Below are 20241 nucleotides of genomic sequence, written 5' to 3'. Positions count from 1 at the left end.
CGCTCCCGCCGGGGACGAACCGCCAGCGCCGGAGTCACCGCCCCAGCCGCCGTGGGGGGCGGCCCGCGCTCCCCCGAGGCCGCCGCCACCGCCCTCCCCGAACGGCCGGCTCTCCGCCCGCCGCCGCGCCTCAGAGCGGGCGGGCCGGGCCGGGCGCTCACCCCCGCGGCAGGCGTCACCCCCCGAGCCCTCGAAATAGCCCCGCGAGGGCGGCGGCAGGTCGCGCCCCGCCCGTCCTGCCGTCCTCCCCCTCGGCCCCTCCCCGTTCCTTCTGCCCCGAGAGCGTCCATCGGAAGAACCGCGACCCCCGCCCCGGCCCGTGTCCCCCTGCCACCCCCCGCGCCACTGCGCCTGCGCCGCTCCGCCGCCTGCTCCCCCACCGCCCTCTCCCTCCGCGGCTCCCGCCGCACCCCCCACTCCGCCCTCCCCCGGCGATTTGAATATGCTAATGAGGCGGTTAGTGGAAGCCCTATGGCAGAGCCGGGAGGCGGTCACGTGGGGCGGGGACGTGTCCTTCGGAGGCGGGCCCCGAGCTGCCCAGGCTGCCTTAAAAGCGGGCGGCGAGCGAGGAAGCGCCTCAGTCAGAGAGAGAAAGTGCCGGGGTGGTGGGGCTGCGGCTGCTCCGCCCGAAACTTCTGAGTAACATCAACAGGGGGAGGGGAGGGCGGGCGGCGGTGGAGGAAGGTGGCTGGGGGGGGAAGGTTAGCAGCAGCGCAGCCCTATCCGCCTCTCCCTCATAAAACCAGCCTGTGTCGGGCTGAGCAGGCCCCTCACACAAAGGAGGGCAGGGCAGGCAGGGCTGCCCCCCCTTCCCCCCGCCTCGGCAGAGGGGCAGCGGGGAGGCGCCCTTCCCCGTGCAGAGCACTCAGAGCCACTTACTCCTCTCCTGTCCCCCGTTTTCTTCTTCTTCTCTTCTCTTCCCCCCCCCCCCCCCCCTTCCTCCCCGCCCCGCGGTTCTCCCTTCAGCCCCCCACCCGCTGTCCATGTAGCCGCCCGGCCGCCGGCCCCTCCGCACTATGCCCATCTTACTCTTCCTGATAGACACGTCCGCCTCCATGAACCAGCGCACCCATCTGGGCACCACCTATCTGGACATAGCCAAAGGCGCTGTAGAGACTTTCATGAAGGTACCGGCTCTGCCTTGCGAGAGGAGGCGAGAGAGAGCGAGCGAGAGTGACTGCGCGGGGAGGGGAGGGGGGAGGCAGGGCGCGGGGGGCTGCCTGGGCCGGGGGCGCGGGGCGAGGGCGGGCGGGCGGCAGTGCGTGTGTGTGCGGACAGGGAGGGGAGGGCCGGGCCGCGCCGTGCCGAGCCGAGCCGGGGGGGCTCCGGCGGCGCCGCCGCCTCCCGGCTCACCCTCTGCTTTGTCCCCCGCGCCGCAGCTCCGAGCCCGGGACCCGGCCAGCAGGGGAGACAGGTACATGCTGGTCACTTTCGAGGAGCCTCCCTACGCTATCAAGGTAACCCCCGCTCATCCCCCTCCCCCCTCGCCGCTCCCCCCGCCCCCGGCCTCCTTCCGGCCCCTCCGCGCCGCCGCGGGCCGCTGCCGGCGGCCATCCCCCCCCGCCCGCCTCGCCCGGGCTGCCGGCGGTCCGGGGGAGCTCGGCGCACACGGGCTCTGGCGGCGGCGGCGGCAGCGCTGACATCAACATGGCCGACATTTTTTCCCTGTGTGGTGTGTGTGAGCAGCAATGAACTGTGGGGGATATTTATTCAAGTTGGGAGAAGTGACAGCAACTCCAAGGAGAGTTCAGCTGGGAAGGGGCGAGTGGGGGAAAGACCGACTTCAGCCCGGAGAGTCCGGACTCGGAAGGGGACGGCACTTCCCTCACTCCTGCCGGGGCGGGGAGGGGAGGGGGGGGGGGGCGGGGAGGCGTACCGCGGGGGAGGGGGGCGGCGGGTCCACATGACACAGGACGGTGAACCTGTTGGAGGTCGCTTCAGAGTGCGGTCGGCTTCCATCTGGAAAGGACTGCGGGGCAGCCGGGTAAATAGTTGTAAGGTTCGTGCATTGGTGACTTCACAGAAATTTGTCCTGTGGAACACATTAAAAAAAAAAATATCTGCACTTAATAGATGTGGTGCTCCAAGGTTTAAGAGAAATACACATTTTTAGGCTTTATAGAACAACACTAAATATTAGTAACTTTAGAGGTGTTTTGTTAGCATTTGAAGTGACCTGCATGCAGCAAGGAAGGTACTTCGTAGCCTAACAGGAAAGCAAAGCTCGTGTGTGGAGAATAAATCTTCTCAATGTTTCTCTTTTCAGGCTGGCTGGAAGGAAAACCATGCAACGTTTATGAATGAACTGAAAAACCTTCAAGCTGAAGGACTTACGACTCTTGGCCAGTCCCTAAGGACAGCTTTTGATTTATTAAACTTAAATAGATTAGTAACTGGCATAGACAACTATGGGCAGGTAGGTTGACTATTAATAGGTGGAAAAATCGTAAAGCACAAACTTCCCAGAGTCAACAATTAGTTAATTGTCCAAAGTGACATCTTCATGAAATACTCAATGTGGGGGCTTCTTCAAAAGTAAGCAGAGCTCAGATAGCTTGAAGAAATGCAGTCACTGACTATAGCTTGTTACCCAACTTTTCTTTCTTTTTTTTTCTAAACTTCAGTTGTACCTCAGTTTTTAAACTGTGATGTAGCTTCCAAGTGGGCCTTCTCAGTTAAACTTTGTTGTTTTTTTTTTTTTTTTGTATCATGTCTATGTTTCAGAACATTAGCGGTGAGCCTGGTGAGATCACAAAAACGTTGCTTTCTCTATGCAGTGCTGTATAATTAATTAAGTAAAGTTTAGGAGATGAGCCGTTCTTCTAACGACACTGCATGTCTGAAAGTACTGAATGGAACACAACTCTTTCAAAACCCTTTCTTTCCACTGAGTTTAGTACAACTTTTCTCTACATACCTGTATTTTTATAAACCTGCCTGTTGTATCAGAGTCTTGAGAAGCTGTGCTTTTCTGATGTCTGTATTGTAGCTATCCCTTTAAGGCAGGACTTCTCTTTCGGGTGAGCCAGCATTCTCTTGCTCAGTAGTATGAGTTGCTAAAAGACAGTAACTCTAGGTTAAACATGTGCTTTAGGAAGCATACCCAGTTCTTTCTGGCATTGGATCAAACCCTGGATTCGTTTCACTTAAAGGACATTATTAGTATTGGGCAAAGTATATAATGTATTTTTCACATGGAATATGGTAACTTGAATCTCCACTTTTTGTTTGTTGTTCTCATGTAATGCTCCCTCTGCCCTCTGAGGATTAGTTACTGCTCTTGGTGTTTAACATGGGAACGTGGTTGGGTAAATAAGTCCTCTTTCTCCCCCTCCGCTTTGCAGCCTGAGCAGAGTCTATGTGATAACATGCCATGTTTGCTTGGGAAGGAAATTTCTCTCTCTCGTGTTGCATTGTATGACTTTGCCACTAGGTGATCAAGTGAGCTTAAACATTTTTAAAATGCTAGTTTAGTGATGAAACTCAAAAAAAAAAAAGTACTGGTTCCACACATGGTTATTTTTTTGTCTATTACCATCTGCTGTCCTCTTATACATCTGTGTACTAATCTTTCCCATTTTCTGATGTTTTCGTTTAATTACATGAGCTGTACGATGCGTTTTTGAACACTTACCACTGTAGGCACACACATGAAATACTTGCTCTTTCCTGTTACCACTGATAATTACAACATTCTGATTTAAACCCATGTCAAATAATTTGCTCTAAGTGAACTGTCTGTGGTCAACTACTCGATCAAGTGGGTAGTTGAGTTGTCATGACTGTTTTTTACTCACTAGTAGTGTTCATTACTGCAGGTAGCTGCTCTTTTGTCTGTGGAGCAATGATTCTTTTCTTTGTCTGATCTGTTTTGGTTACAAGTCTGTATCTGGGCTTGAACCCCCTCTTTGCTTATGCATGTTTTTCACTCTGTTCCACATGTGGAGCTGGCTGTTGAAGAGGTGTTCACATGTGCAGTCAGGTGACTAAATAGAAATTCTAACTCTTTAGTGTCTGCAAAAATAGATGAATATATTACAAATGCCAGGTCATCCACTGCTGAAGTCACAGATTCCCATTTTGGATCTACTAATCAAACTAGCAGTTTTTCATGATCAGATCAAATTCTGGAGCGTTTAACTGGTCCTTCAGTACTCACAGGGTGAGATCCAGGGCAGTTAACTTTCCTCAGCTTCATATTGGCCTTTGAGTGCTATGCCATGTTATCTTGTCAACTTCCTGTTGTTGATGCTTACTACCTAAAGTCTTCTCAAGATAAATGGGTGTTTAAATGTGCATGACATGAGAAACTTACAAATTCAGGATAATAAAAGTGATCAGAATGCTCAGCTGCAATTGAAATAGTTTTTACTCAGAACATAAAGTGCTGATACACGTTTTTTTAAAGCACTTACAAATATTAAGACCATAAAATATTTGGGTAGTTTACTTAACTAAAATATAGCAGGCATATGTTTGAAGAGTGATTATCTTAGAGTGGGAGGAGAAGGTAATTTTCCAAAAATTCAGCATTTAGGTGATCTTAGGTGTGTTATTAACGTGAAGTAATAAATCTAAGTTTTTGTTAAGCTTTTCTCTGAAAAATTTCTCTGGCTTAACATCTTTTGACTATCACACTTGGTTTTTTGGTGTATTGACAAGCTTGTAAGATGTTTGCTAAGATCCACTTGTTTCACATGTATGAATTGTAAACCAGATTTTTATTACATGTACAAACAATAAGATATGACACAAGCTTGATGGGATTGTCCAGTTATGTCATCCAACGGCACGGTGTCTTGTCCCTCTGCTGAGTACGAACTGTTTGTTTAAATGGCAGCATGACTCACTATGCTTGATTTCTTTCAAAGTAGACCAGAGTTCTCCATCAGCTGAACTTCCTGAACAAGAGTGATGGCTGAATGGTCATTCTGAAATTGAGGAAAATCTCCTGCTTCAGATTTTCTTGCAACATTAATGTTTGGATTTTTAATATGACTATTTATCATACTACTTTTTCAGTAAATAAGCACGGACTCAGTTGCTCATGAAGATTGAGTTACTAAGTGTACAGCTGTATTAGCTGATCACAGTATCTCACATTCAGATCTTAAAGGGACGCTGTCGACTCATGCAGATTAGCAAAAACCTGGAAGATTTTTTTGTAAGCTCTTTCTGATATTAATGCTATGATATGGCTTTATAAACCCTTTGTCTTACCTAAGGATTGTTAGAGCCACGTTTTTGTCAACAACAAAAGATTTTGGAAAGTACACGTTTTGAGGTGACTATTCCTTTAATTTTTACAGCACTTCCAGATTGATAAGTTCTGCATTATATTGCTTGAGTCCAATAATAGTTATAGTCCCCCCCCCCCCCCCCCCCCCCCCCCCCCCGCCCATAGTATGCTTTGTGCTGGTTATGATAGCAGAAGTATGAACCTTCAGATAGGGTGTCAGCTTTTAGCATTTGCTAAAAATAGTAGTCCTCTTCACCTTCTGCATTTTTATAGAAAGCTTAAGAGAAAATACAGAATTTGGATGTCTTCAGGAAGAAAGCAATTTAAACACATTAAGTTCAGTAAGGGCTCACTGTCGTATCACACAAAACGTTGTACTTCATTATCCCAGTTTGCACTTAGCTACCTGACTTATCTTTGTGGTATTTTTCCCAGTTCAGCTTCTCCATTGTTTCAGGTAGTCAGAAACACCAAGCCTTTACTAGCAGGTTTTCTGTTCTCTTGGAATACCCTCTTAAATCTTGTAGCCATGGCTTATTCAGCAGTACATGTGTAGTCACAGTTTAACTGAATAGTTATGAGTGAGGCAAACATGCAGCTTGTTACAGTTGATGGAAGGGTTAAATACTAACAGATGTGTTTCTCTTTCTGTGAAAACAAAACATGAAAAATGTAGCTATTATAAGACAACAAAAATGTGAACAAATGGTTCGATTGAACCGGCTAGGTACTTCAGTTATTTGCACTTTTTAGTGAAGTTTCTAAGACTGAGCTCTGAATCTAAGGTAGGTAAAATATGTACCAATGGTGTTTTGCTTCTCGCATGCGAAGGACCAACACAGCACTATCAGAACTTGAATCTGATGGATGTTTGAAATTGCTAAAGCTCTGATTCTCTGATGCCTCGTGTGCTTCACGTTGCCTGTTGTTATTTGCGTAGGGAAGGTCTCCGACTGTTTGCTTTTTTTTTTTTTTCCGCAGTATTGCATAGAATGAGGTTCGAGAGCATAAAATGTATGTATCCGAGTGGATTTCAAAGCGGTCAAGTTGATGTATCGCAATTTTTTCAGGGTGAAGTTTTGGTTTAATATTGTGGCTAGAAACAGTGCTTTTCAATAACATAAGCTTTTTATGAGCTTTTTATCTCACTAGAGTATCTTGCACATATTCTTCAGCATCATAATTGTTATGGTAAAACTGTCTTAGGAGTCTGACTTCTAAACAAATTTGATGTAACAAAAGCACATGCTAACTTAGTTGTTTTGAAACAGAAAAGTAACTGTAACACTTCTGTAATCCGAGTAGACTTGGGATAGGTGTTTTTCATTCACAGTGACAAATAAGGTACTCTCTGGATTTAGACTAATATGAGAAACACTGTTGATGACTTACCAGGCTGGGTGCAGTCTTGGCAAAAGTCCTTTTTTTCTGCAGTGCGTTTCACATACATAGAAAAGCATAACTAAGAAATTTTGAGAAAAACTAAAATTCAAATGGAATTCAACTGAAAAAGAATGTTCTGGGAACTTAAAAGTATGCTAAGGACTGGAAAGACCTATTTCTGACCTGCAAGTTGGAAGGTGTCCTGCATGTAATGATATTGTTTTTGAACACCACTTTTTTTTTTCCCAAGGGTTTTATACCACATGTGACCATTAAACACTCCAGTCTTAGGTTAAGTGTTACTGTATGTTTCTCTCTAAATATGTGGTTAGACCCATTTGTAGCTACAGTAGCAGTATTGCTGATGTGTTCACACAGTAGTTGTTCTGTAGAGATCAGTATGTTTTGCCATAATGGCTTAAATACTAGAGCATTCCAAATACATGTAAATAGCATGCCTAGGAGATCAAGTCTAATTGTGCTTGTAGACACGCGACAGCTTTGTTTTTAAGTCACAAGTTGTAGACTGACTCCTTCCTTGTGTGCTTATCTGTGTCTAAGATCTGCTGAGATTAAAAAAAAACCCCACAACAATCACACATGAAATATTGTCCCCTGACATTGCATACATTATGCCTTTGCAGTGATATGTTGTTTGCGGTGTGTTTTTTTTTTTTAATTGTTAAGCGGTTTTATTTTCCAATTGTTTTTGGAGCACTGTTACTGGATTTCCTTTTCAAAACTCAAAATCCTTCGAGCTTGACTTTTGTCTTGGCATTCTGAGGTCATAAACACTGCACTGGAATGACCTGTGTTGAGTGTCCATCCAAATTTGGAACCAAAGTTTAGGTTAGCATTTCCTGCTTTGTCATGCTGGCAAGGTTGCACCGGCCGTTTGCTTCTCATGTTGGTAGAGGCAGAGGTTTGCACTTCAGAGCAGCTCTCCCACTCTCTTCCTGCCCCTCCTTCTCCAGAAAAAACAAATGAGAGGTTTTCTGACAGTAGAAAACAGCATAGCAATCTTAAGCATGGTAATGGCAGAAATACATATAAGAAATGATTTCTATAGTCTCCTGTTTTCTATGGAATAGAAATAGGTTTAACATAAACCTATATGCCTGTTAATGTCAAAGATCCACTGTGAAGTGCTGGTGAAAGTCAATCTTTCTCACCTCCTACACGTTGAAATCAGGCATATCGCCTCCAATTTATACTTTTTAGGCTGTAAGCTTTACACATGCCATCTTGGCTGCTCTTGATGTTTGTGGTTTTTAGTTTTGTTTTATAGTATCCTTTAAAGAGAGCTACAGCAGGCATTGTTGCAAGTGTTTTTTCACATTGGGAGGTGGAACTGCATGCCTTTCAGCCTTCCTGGAGCAACAAAGTTCACTGAAAGTCTCAATAATAATAATAATCACATTAGACTTAAGAGTTCTTAAAATCACTTGTCTAGTTCTAATCCAGTATATTTTTAAAGAAGAATTTAAAAGTTAAAACAAGCTTACACAGAGTACTGTATTTTTTCTGATGAAAATGATCTCATCAATCTGTTTCACTAGCAGAAAGAAGTGAGATACTTCCTTGTGTTCTGAATATCAAATATGCTTTGACCACTTTGAATCTTTAAGTGCTCAGTATTTCAAAAAATTTAATTTGGAAGGGGCAGTGCCGTAGCATATTTGTGGTGGTTTTGATTTTTAGGGTGAGTGCAGTCACGCTGCCAAAGCTTAAGCAGATGATACACATGTCTGTCCCTGGCCGATGTTCTGGGATTCACAAAAAAGTCATCAGAGAAAGTCTGAGGATGGTTAGGAGTACCAATATTTTATCTCTTGGCTTGACTTTTGATCTGGAACAGTTTATTTGCCTAAGGTTATCATAGACTGCTGGGATATACTAGCTTTCTTATTTGGGTGCTTAAAGATATGTGTCCCAGAGTTGAAGTATTCTTGTCTTTTTGAAATGTATTTACACCTCATCGCAGCCAGGGAGGCAAAACAAATGCATATAGACACAGAGCCAGAAGTTTGGTTATCTTGTGAAGTACAAGTATTTCCCCCCGCTCCCCCCCAGTGTGTCAGTTGTTATGTTTATTCTCTTTAAACTTGTTTTTGCTTTTTTAGCTGAATAGTTACGTTCAGTCTTGGATTTCTGCTGTAGACAGTCTGTATCTCTGAAACTGGAAGAACTGTTAATTGTTTGTGTGTCTGAATTTTAATTCAACTGAGGTTCAGTTGAAACTATGATTGTGTTGATTGAGAGTGTTGCTTGCTGTTGCTTTTTTATTGTAGTACATTCTGTACCTTTAACAACATGAGTCTTAGTTCATAGAACATTCCCATATCTGCAACTCCTACTTAAGGATGTATTAATGTTTCCACTTCATGTTGTGATTTTTAACATCATATTGTCTGGCTCTTTTTCAACTTGTTTTCAGCTGCTGTTTATGCAACAGATTGGAATTTCATATGATTTGTGAGCGTTAGCATGTAGCTGATACAGAACTCTTACCAAATGTCCAGTTTGCATTGCATGATTACGGTCTTAATTTTAATTGTTCAAAGCGTAGACCAGTCTCATTGAAAGAAAAATTAATACTTCAGATAGGAGATAATGGCTATATATGTATTTAGGATAAATCTTTCATATGTTTTAAAAGATCCTAGATTATTTTTTTTTAAAAGGGGACTAGCTCATCAGCCATCAGAGATTTCTGATGATCCTGTACTATATTTCTGTGATGTTTGCAAAGGATAGCAGATGTTAATGAAGTATTTTCTATGCATCAGCATATTTTTATAAATCTGAATATGGACAGCAAATAGAATTTCAGGTTCTTTATTATTACCTATATATTTTATTTTGAAAATTGAGATAAAAGGAATGTATTTAATCACTCTGATACCATAAAGTTGTCCCCTAATGGACTAGATTTTTCAAAAACATATTATATAGTCAATTTCAGTGTTACAGTAATGAGAAATCAAGTATTTGTTATCTAAGCACCTGTTGATTTCATTCTAGAGATAGTGTCTCTGCCTCAGTTAATTGAGTTGCCCTAGCTTACATAAATCTACAGTCCACTATAGGTTTAAGCCTGAATTTTTCCAGTGGGGAAACTAGGTTAGTGCCTACAGCTGAATTAAAATAGACAGGTAAAAAGTTGCTGGCTGCAAAATATGATACTAACCTTAATCAGGAACCTTGGATAACTGTGATTGGGACACTGGATAGACCAAGATTTCTGATTGTATGAGAGGACAAGAGGATTTGGTGTAGTGGAGGGTTTTTCTGCCCATGGCAGAGGGGTTGGAACTAGATGATCTTTGAGGTCCCTTCCAACCCTAACCATTCTATGATTCTATGATTTGTCAAAATCTGGTTCTGCTCCATTTATTCTAATATAGGTGGTAAGCACGGATCTTGCAGCACTGTAGTGGTAGATAACTAGAACAGCAGATATAAGGAGGTGTTGATTATGTCTACCATAGTTCCATGGCTTTAATATCAGGAAGTCTTTTAGAAGACTGATCTAGCAGGAAGATGAGTTGTCTAGTATAGGGTTTTGAGAGTGATTCAGGGACATAAATATTGAAAATAATGCTTAATGTTGTGTTGTTGACTTGGCCAGGAAACTTACCTGGATAATCACATTTGGTGTCTGCTTAGTGTAGGCATTCCTGTTTCCTTTAATTTATGGGTGTTTCTATCTACATGTAACTGCTCCTGCTTGTGGAGAGCAGGGTGTTAATCTGATTTCATCCAATAATAATATTTGAGGATAAATTATCTGAATATATTGTGTGTTTTGTCAATGTCTGCTTGAGCCAAAGAACTTACATCGAACAAATCCAGAATATTTGTGATTGGAATCAATTTAGGGCACTGACATTCTTTTTTGATGCTCAGTATAGAGAATATGAGTGAAAAGTGACCATCTCTTTCTTCTACCAGTACACCCTGCCCCCAGGGCGTTGAATCTCAGAATGCTGACTTGATTGTATGCATCTGTATGTAAGACATATCCAGTATAGCTGCCTGCTCTGCTCCTGAACATACAGCCTCTCATGTGCTCATAGTGGTGCTCATAGCAGATTCAAGTTGCAGATTCTTATAGTAAAATAAGTCAATGATTGATTCAGATCCTTGATAAGCTGGACTGGGAATGTAGTGAGTGGTTCAGAATCTGTTTTAAAACAGCGAAGTTGCTCCTGTTGTTGTGGTGACAAACTCCATGAGGGAGTTGTGGGGGCAAACTTGGGGCAGTTATTCAGAATAATCACCTTATGTTCATGAGTCAAGAAGCTACTTTCAGTCAACTTGTCAGTACTCTGGATTGGCAACCCCCAAAAAGGTGGAGAGAATTTTGTATACAACTCTCTCTCTGGCTTTTCGCCTTGTGTGTGTTTGTTTGTTTTGTTTTTTTTTTTTTTGTTTTCCCTACTCAGTCTGTTGGCAACTGTGAAATTCATTACTCCCCTCCAGTATATGGAGAAGAGAGGCCTGACTTAGCACTGTGAATTGCACTGACTGGGCCTGGACCAGCTACGTAAAGTCATTGCTGTGAAGCAGAAAGGCTGCAGTAATTAGGGACTTGACCCAGGCGCTGACAAGGTCAGTTATTTTTGAAATAAAACATTCAGAAGTATTTTTAGGAAATAGGACCAAAATAATCTTTAAACCCAGATTCTTTGGGGCTGACTTTAAAGTTATGTTGGGTATGGATGATTGTTTTACCTTTTTTTTCTTGAAGTTTATAAAAGCTCAGATATAACCTGTTTTTAGCAGCTTGCATTTATTATATTCAGTCAAATAACTTTGGAAACCACTAGGATTTCTTGGCTGATTTGTCCAATTTCAGGTGATTCCAGTAGTGATTCGTATACTAATGTGTAGCTAACTGATAAGTTGCGTATTTTTTTAAGTGGCAGTTTCCATTACCTTAAAAATAAGGTACAAGTTGTGATCACATTTGCTTTACTGCTTGTACGTTTCAATTAATTTAATGTAAGGAAAAGTTAAAGTTCTTCCCTGTTTGGGATTATTGTATATCTGTCATATCAGGGCTTGCATGTTTCAAATATTAGTGACTTTTTGTTCTTCATTTCAATGCTGTTCTTCACTGTTTAGTTACTTGCTGGAATTCACGATATGCAAAGTCCATTCTATGGGTGGTTGGGTTTTTTTTGAGAATGTCACATAGTGATTGTCATAAATTGTGAAAGATTCAAGGACTGAATTTTTTTTGAAACTTATCAAGGACCTCATCTAAATTGGAGCACTTTGAAGTTAATCAAGAAGTTATCACTTATATAATACATTATTTAGAACTCAATTAAGTTTGTTCTTAGATGAAAGAAACAGGACAAACCTTGATACTAAACTGGCATTTTTGAAACTCTGACTTAGTAATGTTGGGAACTCTGTGATTTAGACACATGAAGACATTGATGTATTTTGGGATTTTAAGTTTGATGTCTTAGTAAATCCTACTATGTACTTGTCATTCCTCTATTGTTCGGTATGAGCATAGTCTAAATATGCTTTCTTGACACACGTCCCTTCTGTTTTTACACACGCACCATTCAATATGGAGATTCTGTATTCCAAAACAATCATCTCTTGCATTGAATCTCCTTTTCAGGCTACTTTGGATTGCTTTTTTTTTATTATTTTATTGCTGTTAGTTTTGGTTTTCTTCTTAGCACAAACTTTTTGAGTAGAATTCTAAAATGACCGAAGTTGTGCAATTAAGTAGTTTTTAAGCAGTACATTCAGTGCCAGACTTGGGACCCCAGAATGCATAAAGTTATGAGCATCTGTAAAAATGATATTAGCACAGAGAATTTTTTTTTGTTGTGTGTTTCAAGATGTATATGCAATGAAATAATTGCCTACAGAATGCAAACTTGCAAGCTCAGGCAAAGCAAGCAGCTGATATGCTTAAATGTATTTCTATGATTTTGGTTTTTTGGACAAAGGGTTTGATGTCTTTTTTTCTTGTGCAATTTAGATAGCTGTTTTGTCGCTGAGGTATTTTTTGATTACAGTAAGTGATATTTGACTAGATCTTTGAGTTTTTCTGTAGGGCTTCCAGACTGGGCAGAACAAGTATAAGATGACATGTGTTTGGAGCTTCAGTAGTTAATTGAAGCCATAAATGATTCATTAAAAAAAAAATGCTTAGGAGCAATATACTTTTTGAGGAGCAAATGACTTTTTAATCTCATTTATTTTCCTAAATAACTTGGATTTCCTTTTCTTAATTGGAACTTATGTAGCCTATGTTACAGAGATAGCAATCGTTTCAAGAATGCTCCCGTCATTCTTATATTCTGTAACTGATGTGCTGAGGGATTTAATTTCTGGCTCAGCTTTAGGAAAAGTCTGCTGTTGCACTTGTGTTCTGCTTTGAAAACCTTTTGCTAACAGTTTCATACTTTTTAATTTAAACCTGCAACTCATTTGTTCCAGTCACCTGAAATACAGAAAGCGTCAGTCGTACCACTGAATCAATGTCCTAAGTGTGTGTGCAAAAATCATTTTATCTGCTGCTGATCTCTAGTGCCAGTAAGGCATGAAGCAAAACCAATATAACTACCTTGTAATCCTCCACAGACATTCCAAATAAGAAACGGTGATTAGTGCATGTCTTGGGCATTGGAATAGCTCTTAGGTATTTGTAATGTAGTTAACTAAAGAACTGTCTAGGACATGAAAAATTGCTTTGCCTATAACAACCTTGCTGTAGCCTATAGGGAAGGACAGCTGTACATAGATGAATTTGGGTTTTGGAATCTCCTCATCTCATGAAGGAAAAGTCTTTTGCGGTAGCCATCCTTACTGCAAAATTGTTGCTATTGATACCCTGACTTTCAAAGTGTGAAAGAGTGCAGGAGAAATCATGACTGCTTGAACAGCATTTTCGATTTCTTTGGGTGAAAAGATGGTGAGTTAATGGAAGCATGAGTTCAGACCTTGATAAATTGTAGTAGACTTTCTTAAAACGCTGTTTTTAAGGTCTTCACCAAAATATACAATAATTTGAGATGGTATTCTGTCTTTTAGCTTCAAAAGAAAAGGGAGTGTGTGTGTAATAGTTGAATGTTTGTAGCTGAACCTTTCAAAAGATGAGCAATTGGCAGCAAAAATGGAAGACGTGGAATGATGGTTTGTGCTGTCCCTGATGTCAGAAACCATGAACTGACTGTTGGATTAAACACAGAGTTGTATCAAGAGATTAGGGTTCAGTGACTGGTTACTTCTTACTTGTACTTAAACAATAATTTTGGTTTTTGTAGGTATACACAGTTTTAGAAAAGAAGTATTTACCTGTTTGTATGTGTTTTGAGATAGTATTCCAACAGAGCATGCCTCTTGTTTGTCTCCTTGTTACTCAATCACCTCATACAAGGATAGATTTTATTAACTTGTGCTCCCTCTGCTGGCTGGTTTTCCAATTACAAAGTTAAAATACAAGTTCACATGGGTGAGGTACTCTTTGATACGGTCTTTTGACCAAACATCAGTTTATGAAAGTCCCTTTTATGGAGTAAAACTACAATGTAAACCATGTGAGTACTAATTTGCGAGAGTCAGTGGTGGTGTTGAGAGTTGGTGTTTTCATAGTGCATAGTTATTGTCATGGGCTCAGTTAAGACTCCAGCTTTTGTCAAATCTGTTTCTTTCCCTTATCCATCCGTCCAAGACATTTGGTGTCTTTACTCACTCGGGTGTGTATATTGTTTTATATACAGAGGAACTAGATCTTTATGGTTCTTGGAACTGTGCAGGACTACACTTTGAGCTTCTAAAACCTGCTACTATCATCTGCGTTTCTGATAGTAGTCACTTTCCCTTCAAGATGTGGAGCTCCCTTTTGGATGTAGTAAGGGAGTCTCTCAAATTACCTTTAACAGGTGATTAATTTACCTGTGTTCTTCTGAAAACCTGTCTTTGAGAATGAGATGGTATTCTCATCTGCCTAGCATGAAGGGGTGGTAGAGCATAAGTCCTCTCATCTTGGATACTGCAGGGAGAGGTAAAAGATGTCAGTGTTATGATAGAGAATATGTGTCCGTACTGCAGATGTTCGTGGAATAGAGTTAATGGTAAGAATCTTCCTGTGGTCCTGCAGCCCTTTCAGAAAAATCCTGGGCATTTTTTCTTGGTGATAGTGTAATGCCTGGAATAGTGCTTGATAAGATTGTTTTGTAAGATTCCAAACTGTGACTGATGGGGCGTCTATCTTTGCCATTAATCAGGCATCAAGGGAGATTTCTGTTTTATATTAAAATTTTTTTTGTGACTTGAAGACTTCATAACAGACTTCAGAACACTTAAATCCTGTGTAAAACTCAAACTGGTTAGTGGAGCTTTCATTGAACTTCTGAGACTTCTGAAAGTGATCTTGAAATACATCCACCGTACAAATATCTGATCATGTACTAGTGAGACAGAATTGCTACTGCTGCAAAACTGCATTATCTATTGAATAATCAAAAGCACCAGAGGAATATATCACAGTCTTACGGATAGCAAAACATAGATGAGTTAGCAACTTTCATAGATTTCTAGGTTGGAAAAGACCTTAGAGATCGAGTCCAACCGTCCCTAATACCCATTAAACCATATCGCTAAGTAGATCATCCACCCTATTCTTAAACACATCCAGGGATGGGGACTCAACCACCTCCCTGGGCAGCCTATTCCAGTGGCTGATAACCCTTTCAGAGAAGAAATACTTCCTAACATCCAACCTGAATCTCCCCTGACTAAGCTTATACCCATTTCCTCTTGTTCTATCACCCAACACTAATGTAAAGAGCCCTTCCCCTACCTCCCCACCATCTTTTCTCAAGTATTCGTAGGCTGTAATCAGGTCTCCCCTCAGCCTCCTCTTCTCCAAGCTAAACAGCCCCAACTCCCTCAGCCGCTCCTCATAAGTTTTATTTTCCAGCCCCTTGACCAGTTTTGTCGCCCTTCTTTGGGCGCAAACTTTGGGCACAAACTTTCTTTGTGCATGAAGCCTGGCTTGTCTTAATCCCATGCAGAATTCCAGTACATTCTTCAGCTCGTCTTCATTCGGTCTGAAATCACAGAAGTCTCTCTGACACTTAAGTGATTCCCATTCATGAGGTCAGTTTCTATTCTAAAACAGCCATAACAAATAAACTTAAATATGGTTTCAAAGCTGTTTTTTGTCACATGGATTCAGTCACTTGAATAACACCATGGTGCAGTTCAGAGGTGCTGTGCTTTTCAGTCTGGCCACAGAATCATGGAGCTCTTGTGACACATCCTGTGAGAAGTCAGACTTAGCAAAGCAAATGTTCTGAAAGAAGCTGGCTGCCCTTCTTGCTCTTCCACCCCTCCCCCCCCCCAGCATATCTTCCTTGCATTCTGATAGATCACAGAGTTTCACAGTGTGTTTGTGTTAAATATTAATTAGGTGATGTGCAACATAGCTTCATCTGGGAAAGCTTCCATTTAAAGCCATTTTGCTTCTTATCAAGTAGTAGGAAAGAATTTACTAATCTACTGAATTAGAAAGCGTATTCATTCTTGAGTAATATAGTGTGTATGTGCATGAATATGCACATACATTTGACAAAATCTTTAAGGCAAAGTAATTTTTGTGAAGAGTTATGTTGCCGACTGATTCTATAGGTCTTCTCAACTGTATTGATTGGTTCTGTAGGGATAATAGAAAATAGTCAAAGTTGCTGAAAATGCAAGTGGGACAAGTAGGAAGTTGCACAAGATGCTAGAGTTCTTATGTAGCTGATTATCAGAGCATAGAACAGCTGTTAAATACCTCTGTGTACTTGACTGATAGTGTTCTGCCTTGAGCGATGAAGGGAAGAATCTCTAATAAATGTTAAATTAATGTTTTAGAAATTTCATGATATTTCTAAAGCATAACTGAAGTTCCCAGGATGCAAAAGTAAGTGAAAACTATGATGGATTTGGACCATGTGTTTCAGTTTGTTGCTGTGTCAGGTTTTTTTTTTAATTATCTTTAAAGCTAATAATTTTGCCATTGTTCTGACTTTTAGATTTCATTTTAAACTATTGTTTTTGAACAATGGTTGCTCACAGATTCTCATGAACGTTTGAGAATCTTGACCTTTTAAATTCTAAAAAACCTGATTGAATCGAAAAAACTAATAGTGCACTTTTGTATTTCCTGGTCAGATGACTAAATTTACTGGCAGTTAGGGCTGATACTCCCCAAAATAAGAAGATTCTGCTGAGATAATATAATGTACGATGGATGTGCAATACAACTTCTGTTAAATTTTGTGATTTACTAATATGAAAGCATACTTTTTAGACATTTGATTGTGATCTCAAAATGAGTATTTTCCAGTGATTAGTAATGTGTTCTGTTAAAAATATACACTGTATTTCAGTTCACATTTATTTTCTACTTCTAGCCTTTCTTGGGCATGAAGCTTTTGTACTAACTACTAAATACTTTTTTTTTAATAGTAGTTGTTTGTTGAACATGTCATTTTTAGTCTGACTTAGCATGTTTTTGGTCATGTTTCTACCTCAGCTATTTCTTAAGTTTTTCAACACTTCTAACTCTGAAATTGATATTTAAATGTGTGCATTGAGATAACAGTAGTCTTAAATCAGTTTTCTCTTACTCCATGTATAGTATTATATACTTGCACATCTAAAGGTCACAATAGCTCTTGAATTACTTCACCTGTGCATTTTGAAGAATAAAAAACAAATCCAGGAATGTATTAATGAGTCATGCTGAAACTGGTTGCTAAGCTTACTTGCCTACGAAAGGGAATTCTTAGTTTTGATAGTCTTAACCAGGCAATAATGTGGCTCGATAATTTCATACACTTGTGGTTTGATCTGGGGCTCTCTCCAAGAGTTACCACACAAGCTGGGGTGGGCTGGCCATGCCTCTTATGGTGACCCCACACGAGCGGTGCGGATCCCAGTGGTGCTCACGGCTCAGTGTTTGTTTTGTATTATCTGAGCACAGAACTGCTTCAGCTGGAGACTGAAGAAATGGCAACCGACGAAACCGAGTTGCTTTGTGATTTGGAACAAATAGTCGTGAAGCTGTCAAATGGTTCAAAAGAATGCGTGTTGGGTAACAGATAAGAGATTCAAAGCCTTAAAACTAACCTACTTATTCCATTTTAGCCAAGCAAGCTTGCAAGATTCCCTGGTATCGATGCTGACTTTCAAATAACTTTCTTCCAAAAAGAGGTGTAGGGTTGTTTTTGTCTCCTTGGTGCATATCTGCCCTTGAAAACCCAGATTGTAGGTGAATGAAAAAACCCTCTTCGACCGTGTCACAATTCTTCGGTGGTTGAACAGGTTGATCAACCATTAAAACCTTAGGTGCTTCTTCCTTAGTACTTTTTTTCACCACTGCTAGGAACCTTCGGAGGGAAAAACATATTACTGAAAAGAATTTGCAGTCAGAGGACTCTAGCATCTAAGTGAATTGAAAATGATACCAAATGAGCCAATTTGCTGACATGACGCAATTAGCAGAAGTCCCCATGGGAGCTAGTTGCCACTGGATTTTGAGCTAAAAAAATAAGTAATATTTAGTTTTTCCAAAATACTTGTTTATAAGCAAATCTATTTAAAAATAAGAGTTTAAAATAAAGCTTGAAAATACTTCTCAGTTTACTCAAGCCTGAGTAGTAAATTGGGACTCAAACTGCCACAGATTAAATATAGCGGTTGAGTTTCTAGAGTCCGCAAGGTTTATTCACCATCAGCGGTTATAATCTGTCTGAAAACAGATAACACAAGAACAGAAGTATCTTTGTTTGTGTGCTTGTTAAATAGACCTGTATTATGCTAACTTAAGTTGTGAGTGACACCCTCGTGTTTCCCAAGGTGTTGGTACTGAGGCCGAGTTGATCTTTACCCTACTTACTTAAAGAACTCAGGATTTCACACTTTCTATCTTTGACTTTCCTGTGTGGGAATGTAAAATGATACTAAAATTAGCTGCTGGACTGTTTCTGCTTTTGAAATGAATGAAGCCGCATGGTGATTAGTTAGTTGTCAGAGCGAGTTGTAAACAGGATTATTATTTACACCTTGGTATGCAGAGCCGATTTCCAGTGCTTTTCGGCGTACCTGTAGGCTGCCGAAGGGCTGGGAATGTGTGCTCTGTCACTGTTTCTCTGCGTAACTAAGATAATTGAGCTCTGCCGAATTGATTTCATATGCATTCACAGTCAGTGGTGTTGCTACGTGTTTTGAAGAATATGGTATTTCTAAGATATGTAAATTTGTAGTGGTTTATTTTAGTATCTTTCTAAAGGAAAAGCAATAGAAAATTTTATTAGATTGAAATAAAGTTCTAAACCAATAATTGACAAAACTGCTGCAGTTTATCTAAAAAAATTGGTAAGTGTAAATCTTCTGGAATTTCATTTTGCCAAATTTACTAAGACATCTCTAAGTTCTCAGAGCGTATATAAATAAGAAGGTGCGGGTTTTTTTTTTTAGCAATACCTGACTTAATACTGGTTTTGTATGCCTTCATAGAGCTAAGGTGAGGAGTAGGGTCAGAATAGTCAGTGTTCTTTAAGAATTAATGACATGGAAATTTTTAGTCAAAAATAGTAAATCTCAATAATAGGTATTTTATCTGAAATTCTTCCTTGATATATTCTAATTATGTTTCTGCTCCTTTAGGTGGAATGTAGATAACTCATTTCATGTTTCTAAATTGCATGGAGCTGTGCACCTAAGCGCAGCTAAGTGAACTCAGCTCCATTCACTTGTCTTTAAATAATTCAGTAGTGAATTGTGTACTCTGTGACTTGATTTCATAAATTCTTTCTAGAAAGGATAATGTTTATAGCTGTATTGATGAGTTGATGAATTAAAGATTACTGTATTTTCACATTTAGCTAGTGAAGAAGAGATTTCAAGGGGAAACTTTCCCTTATTACTTCAACAGGTGTGAAGTATTCTGCAACAGTGCCCTGCTAGTGTTTCCACAGTTATCCTGTAGATGATACATGTGGAAATATGAGTTACTTTGTCTGTGGGGTCAGAGATTCTCAAATCTGTTGTTACTCTGGCTACAAATGAATGTCGTTCTTATTCTGGTAAAAAGAACAATTTTGCTTTTGTAAATATGTTGCTATATGATTTGATTCTTGGCTTAGTATGGCAGTGATCATCCATTGTACAGGTAAAATGGTTGTGAAATTACAAAAGATAGACTGAGGATGAAGTAATTTTTCCTGGGGGGGACGATCGAGCTTTGAATCTCGTGTTTCCTTCCTTATCATTTCATAATCATTCTGAACCAAAAGTGTTTAAATTTAAAGGCTTAAATTTTAGATGGGTAATATTGAGAAGGATTATAGTTGAGGTACAAAAAAGGGTTTAAGATAATAAGGCTATATGGATAATAGGGGTTGTCAGAGACTCAATTTTTAGTACTTATATTTCAAATTAGACGAGAATACTGACCTAAAGAGTATTGCTTATGACGTTCTAAATGTAAAATCTTATTATTTTTATCAATTGTCAATTTATTTTTATAATAATTTATTAGCAATAGAATTAGAGTATTTTTGTTTGGTATTCATGAGAACAATATCCTT

The 20241-nt window shown here is 40.3% G+C and overlaps 1 protein-coding gene across 3 annotated transcripts in view; it reads left to right on the top strand.

Moving 5' to 3' along the window:
• Window positions 1-1008: 1008 nt before the first annotated feature.
• INTS6 (integrator complex subunit 6) overlaps window positions 1009-20241 on the top strand; it is a 46065-nt gene continuing 26832 nt past the window's right edge. For all 3 annotated transcript variants that reach the window (XM_086612196.1, XM_086612201.1, XM_086612193.1), the window contains exons 1-3: window positions 1009-1127; window positions 1380-1457; window positions 2267-2416. In XM_086612196.1, coding sequence (XP_086468322.1) covers window positions 1017-1127; window positions 1380-1457; window positions 2267-2416 — 339 coding nt within the window. In that variant the 5' untranslated portion in view covers window positions 1009-1016. The remainder of the gene's footprint in view (window positions 1128-1379; window positions 1458-2266; window positions 2417-20241) is intronic.

This window comes from Tauraco erythrolophus, chromosome 1, assembly GCF_009769465.1.
Source record: "Tauraco erythrolophus isolate bTauEry1 chromosome 1, bTauEry1.pri, whole genome shotgun sequence".
In the NCBI taxonomy this organism is placed as follows: Eukaryota; Metazoa; Chordata; class Aves; order Musophagiformes; family Musophagidae; genus Tauraco; species Tauraco erythrolophus.
This window is presented reverse-complemented; position numbering and strand designations above follow the sequence as displayed.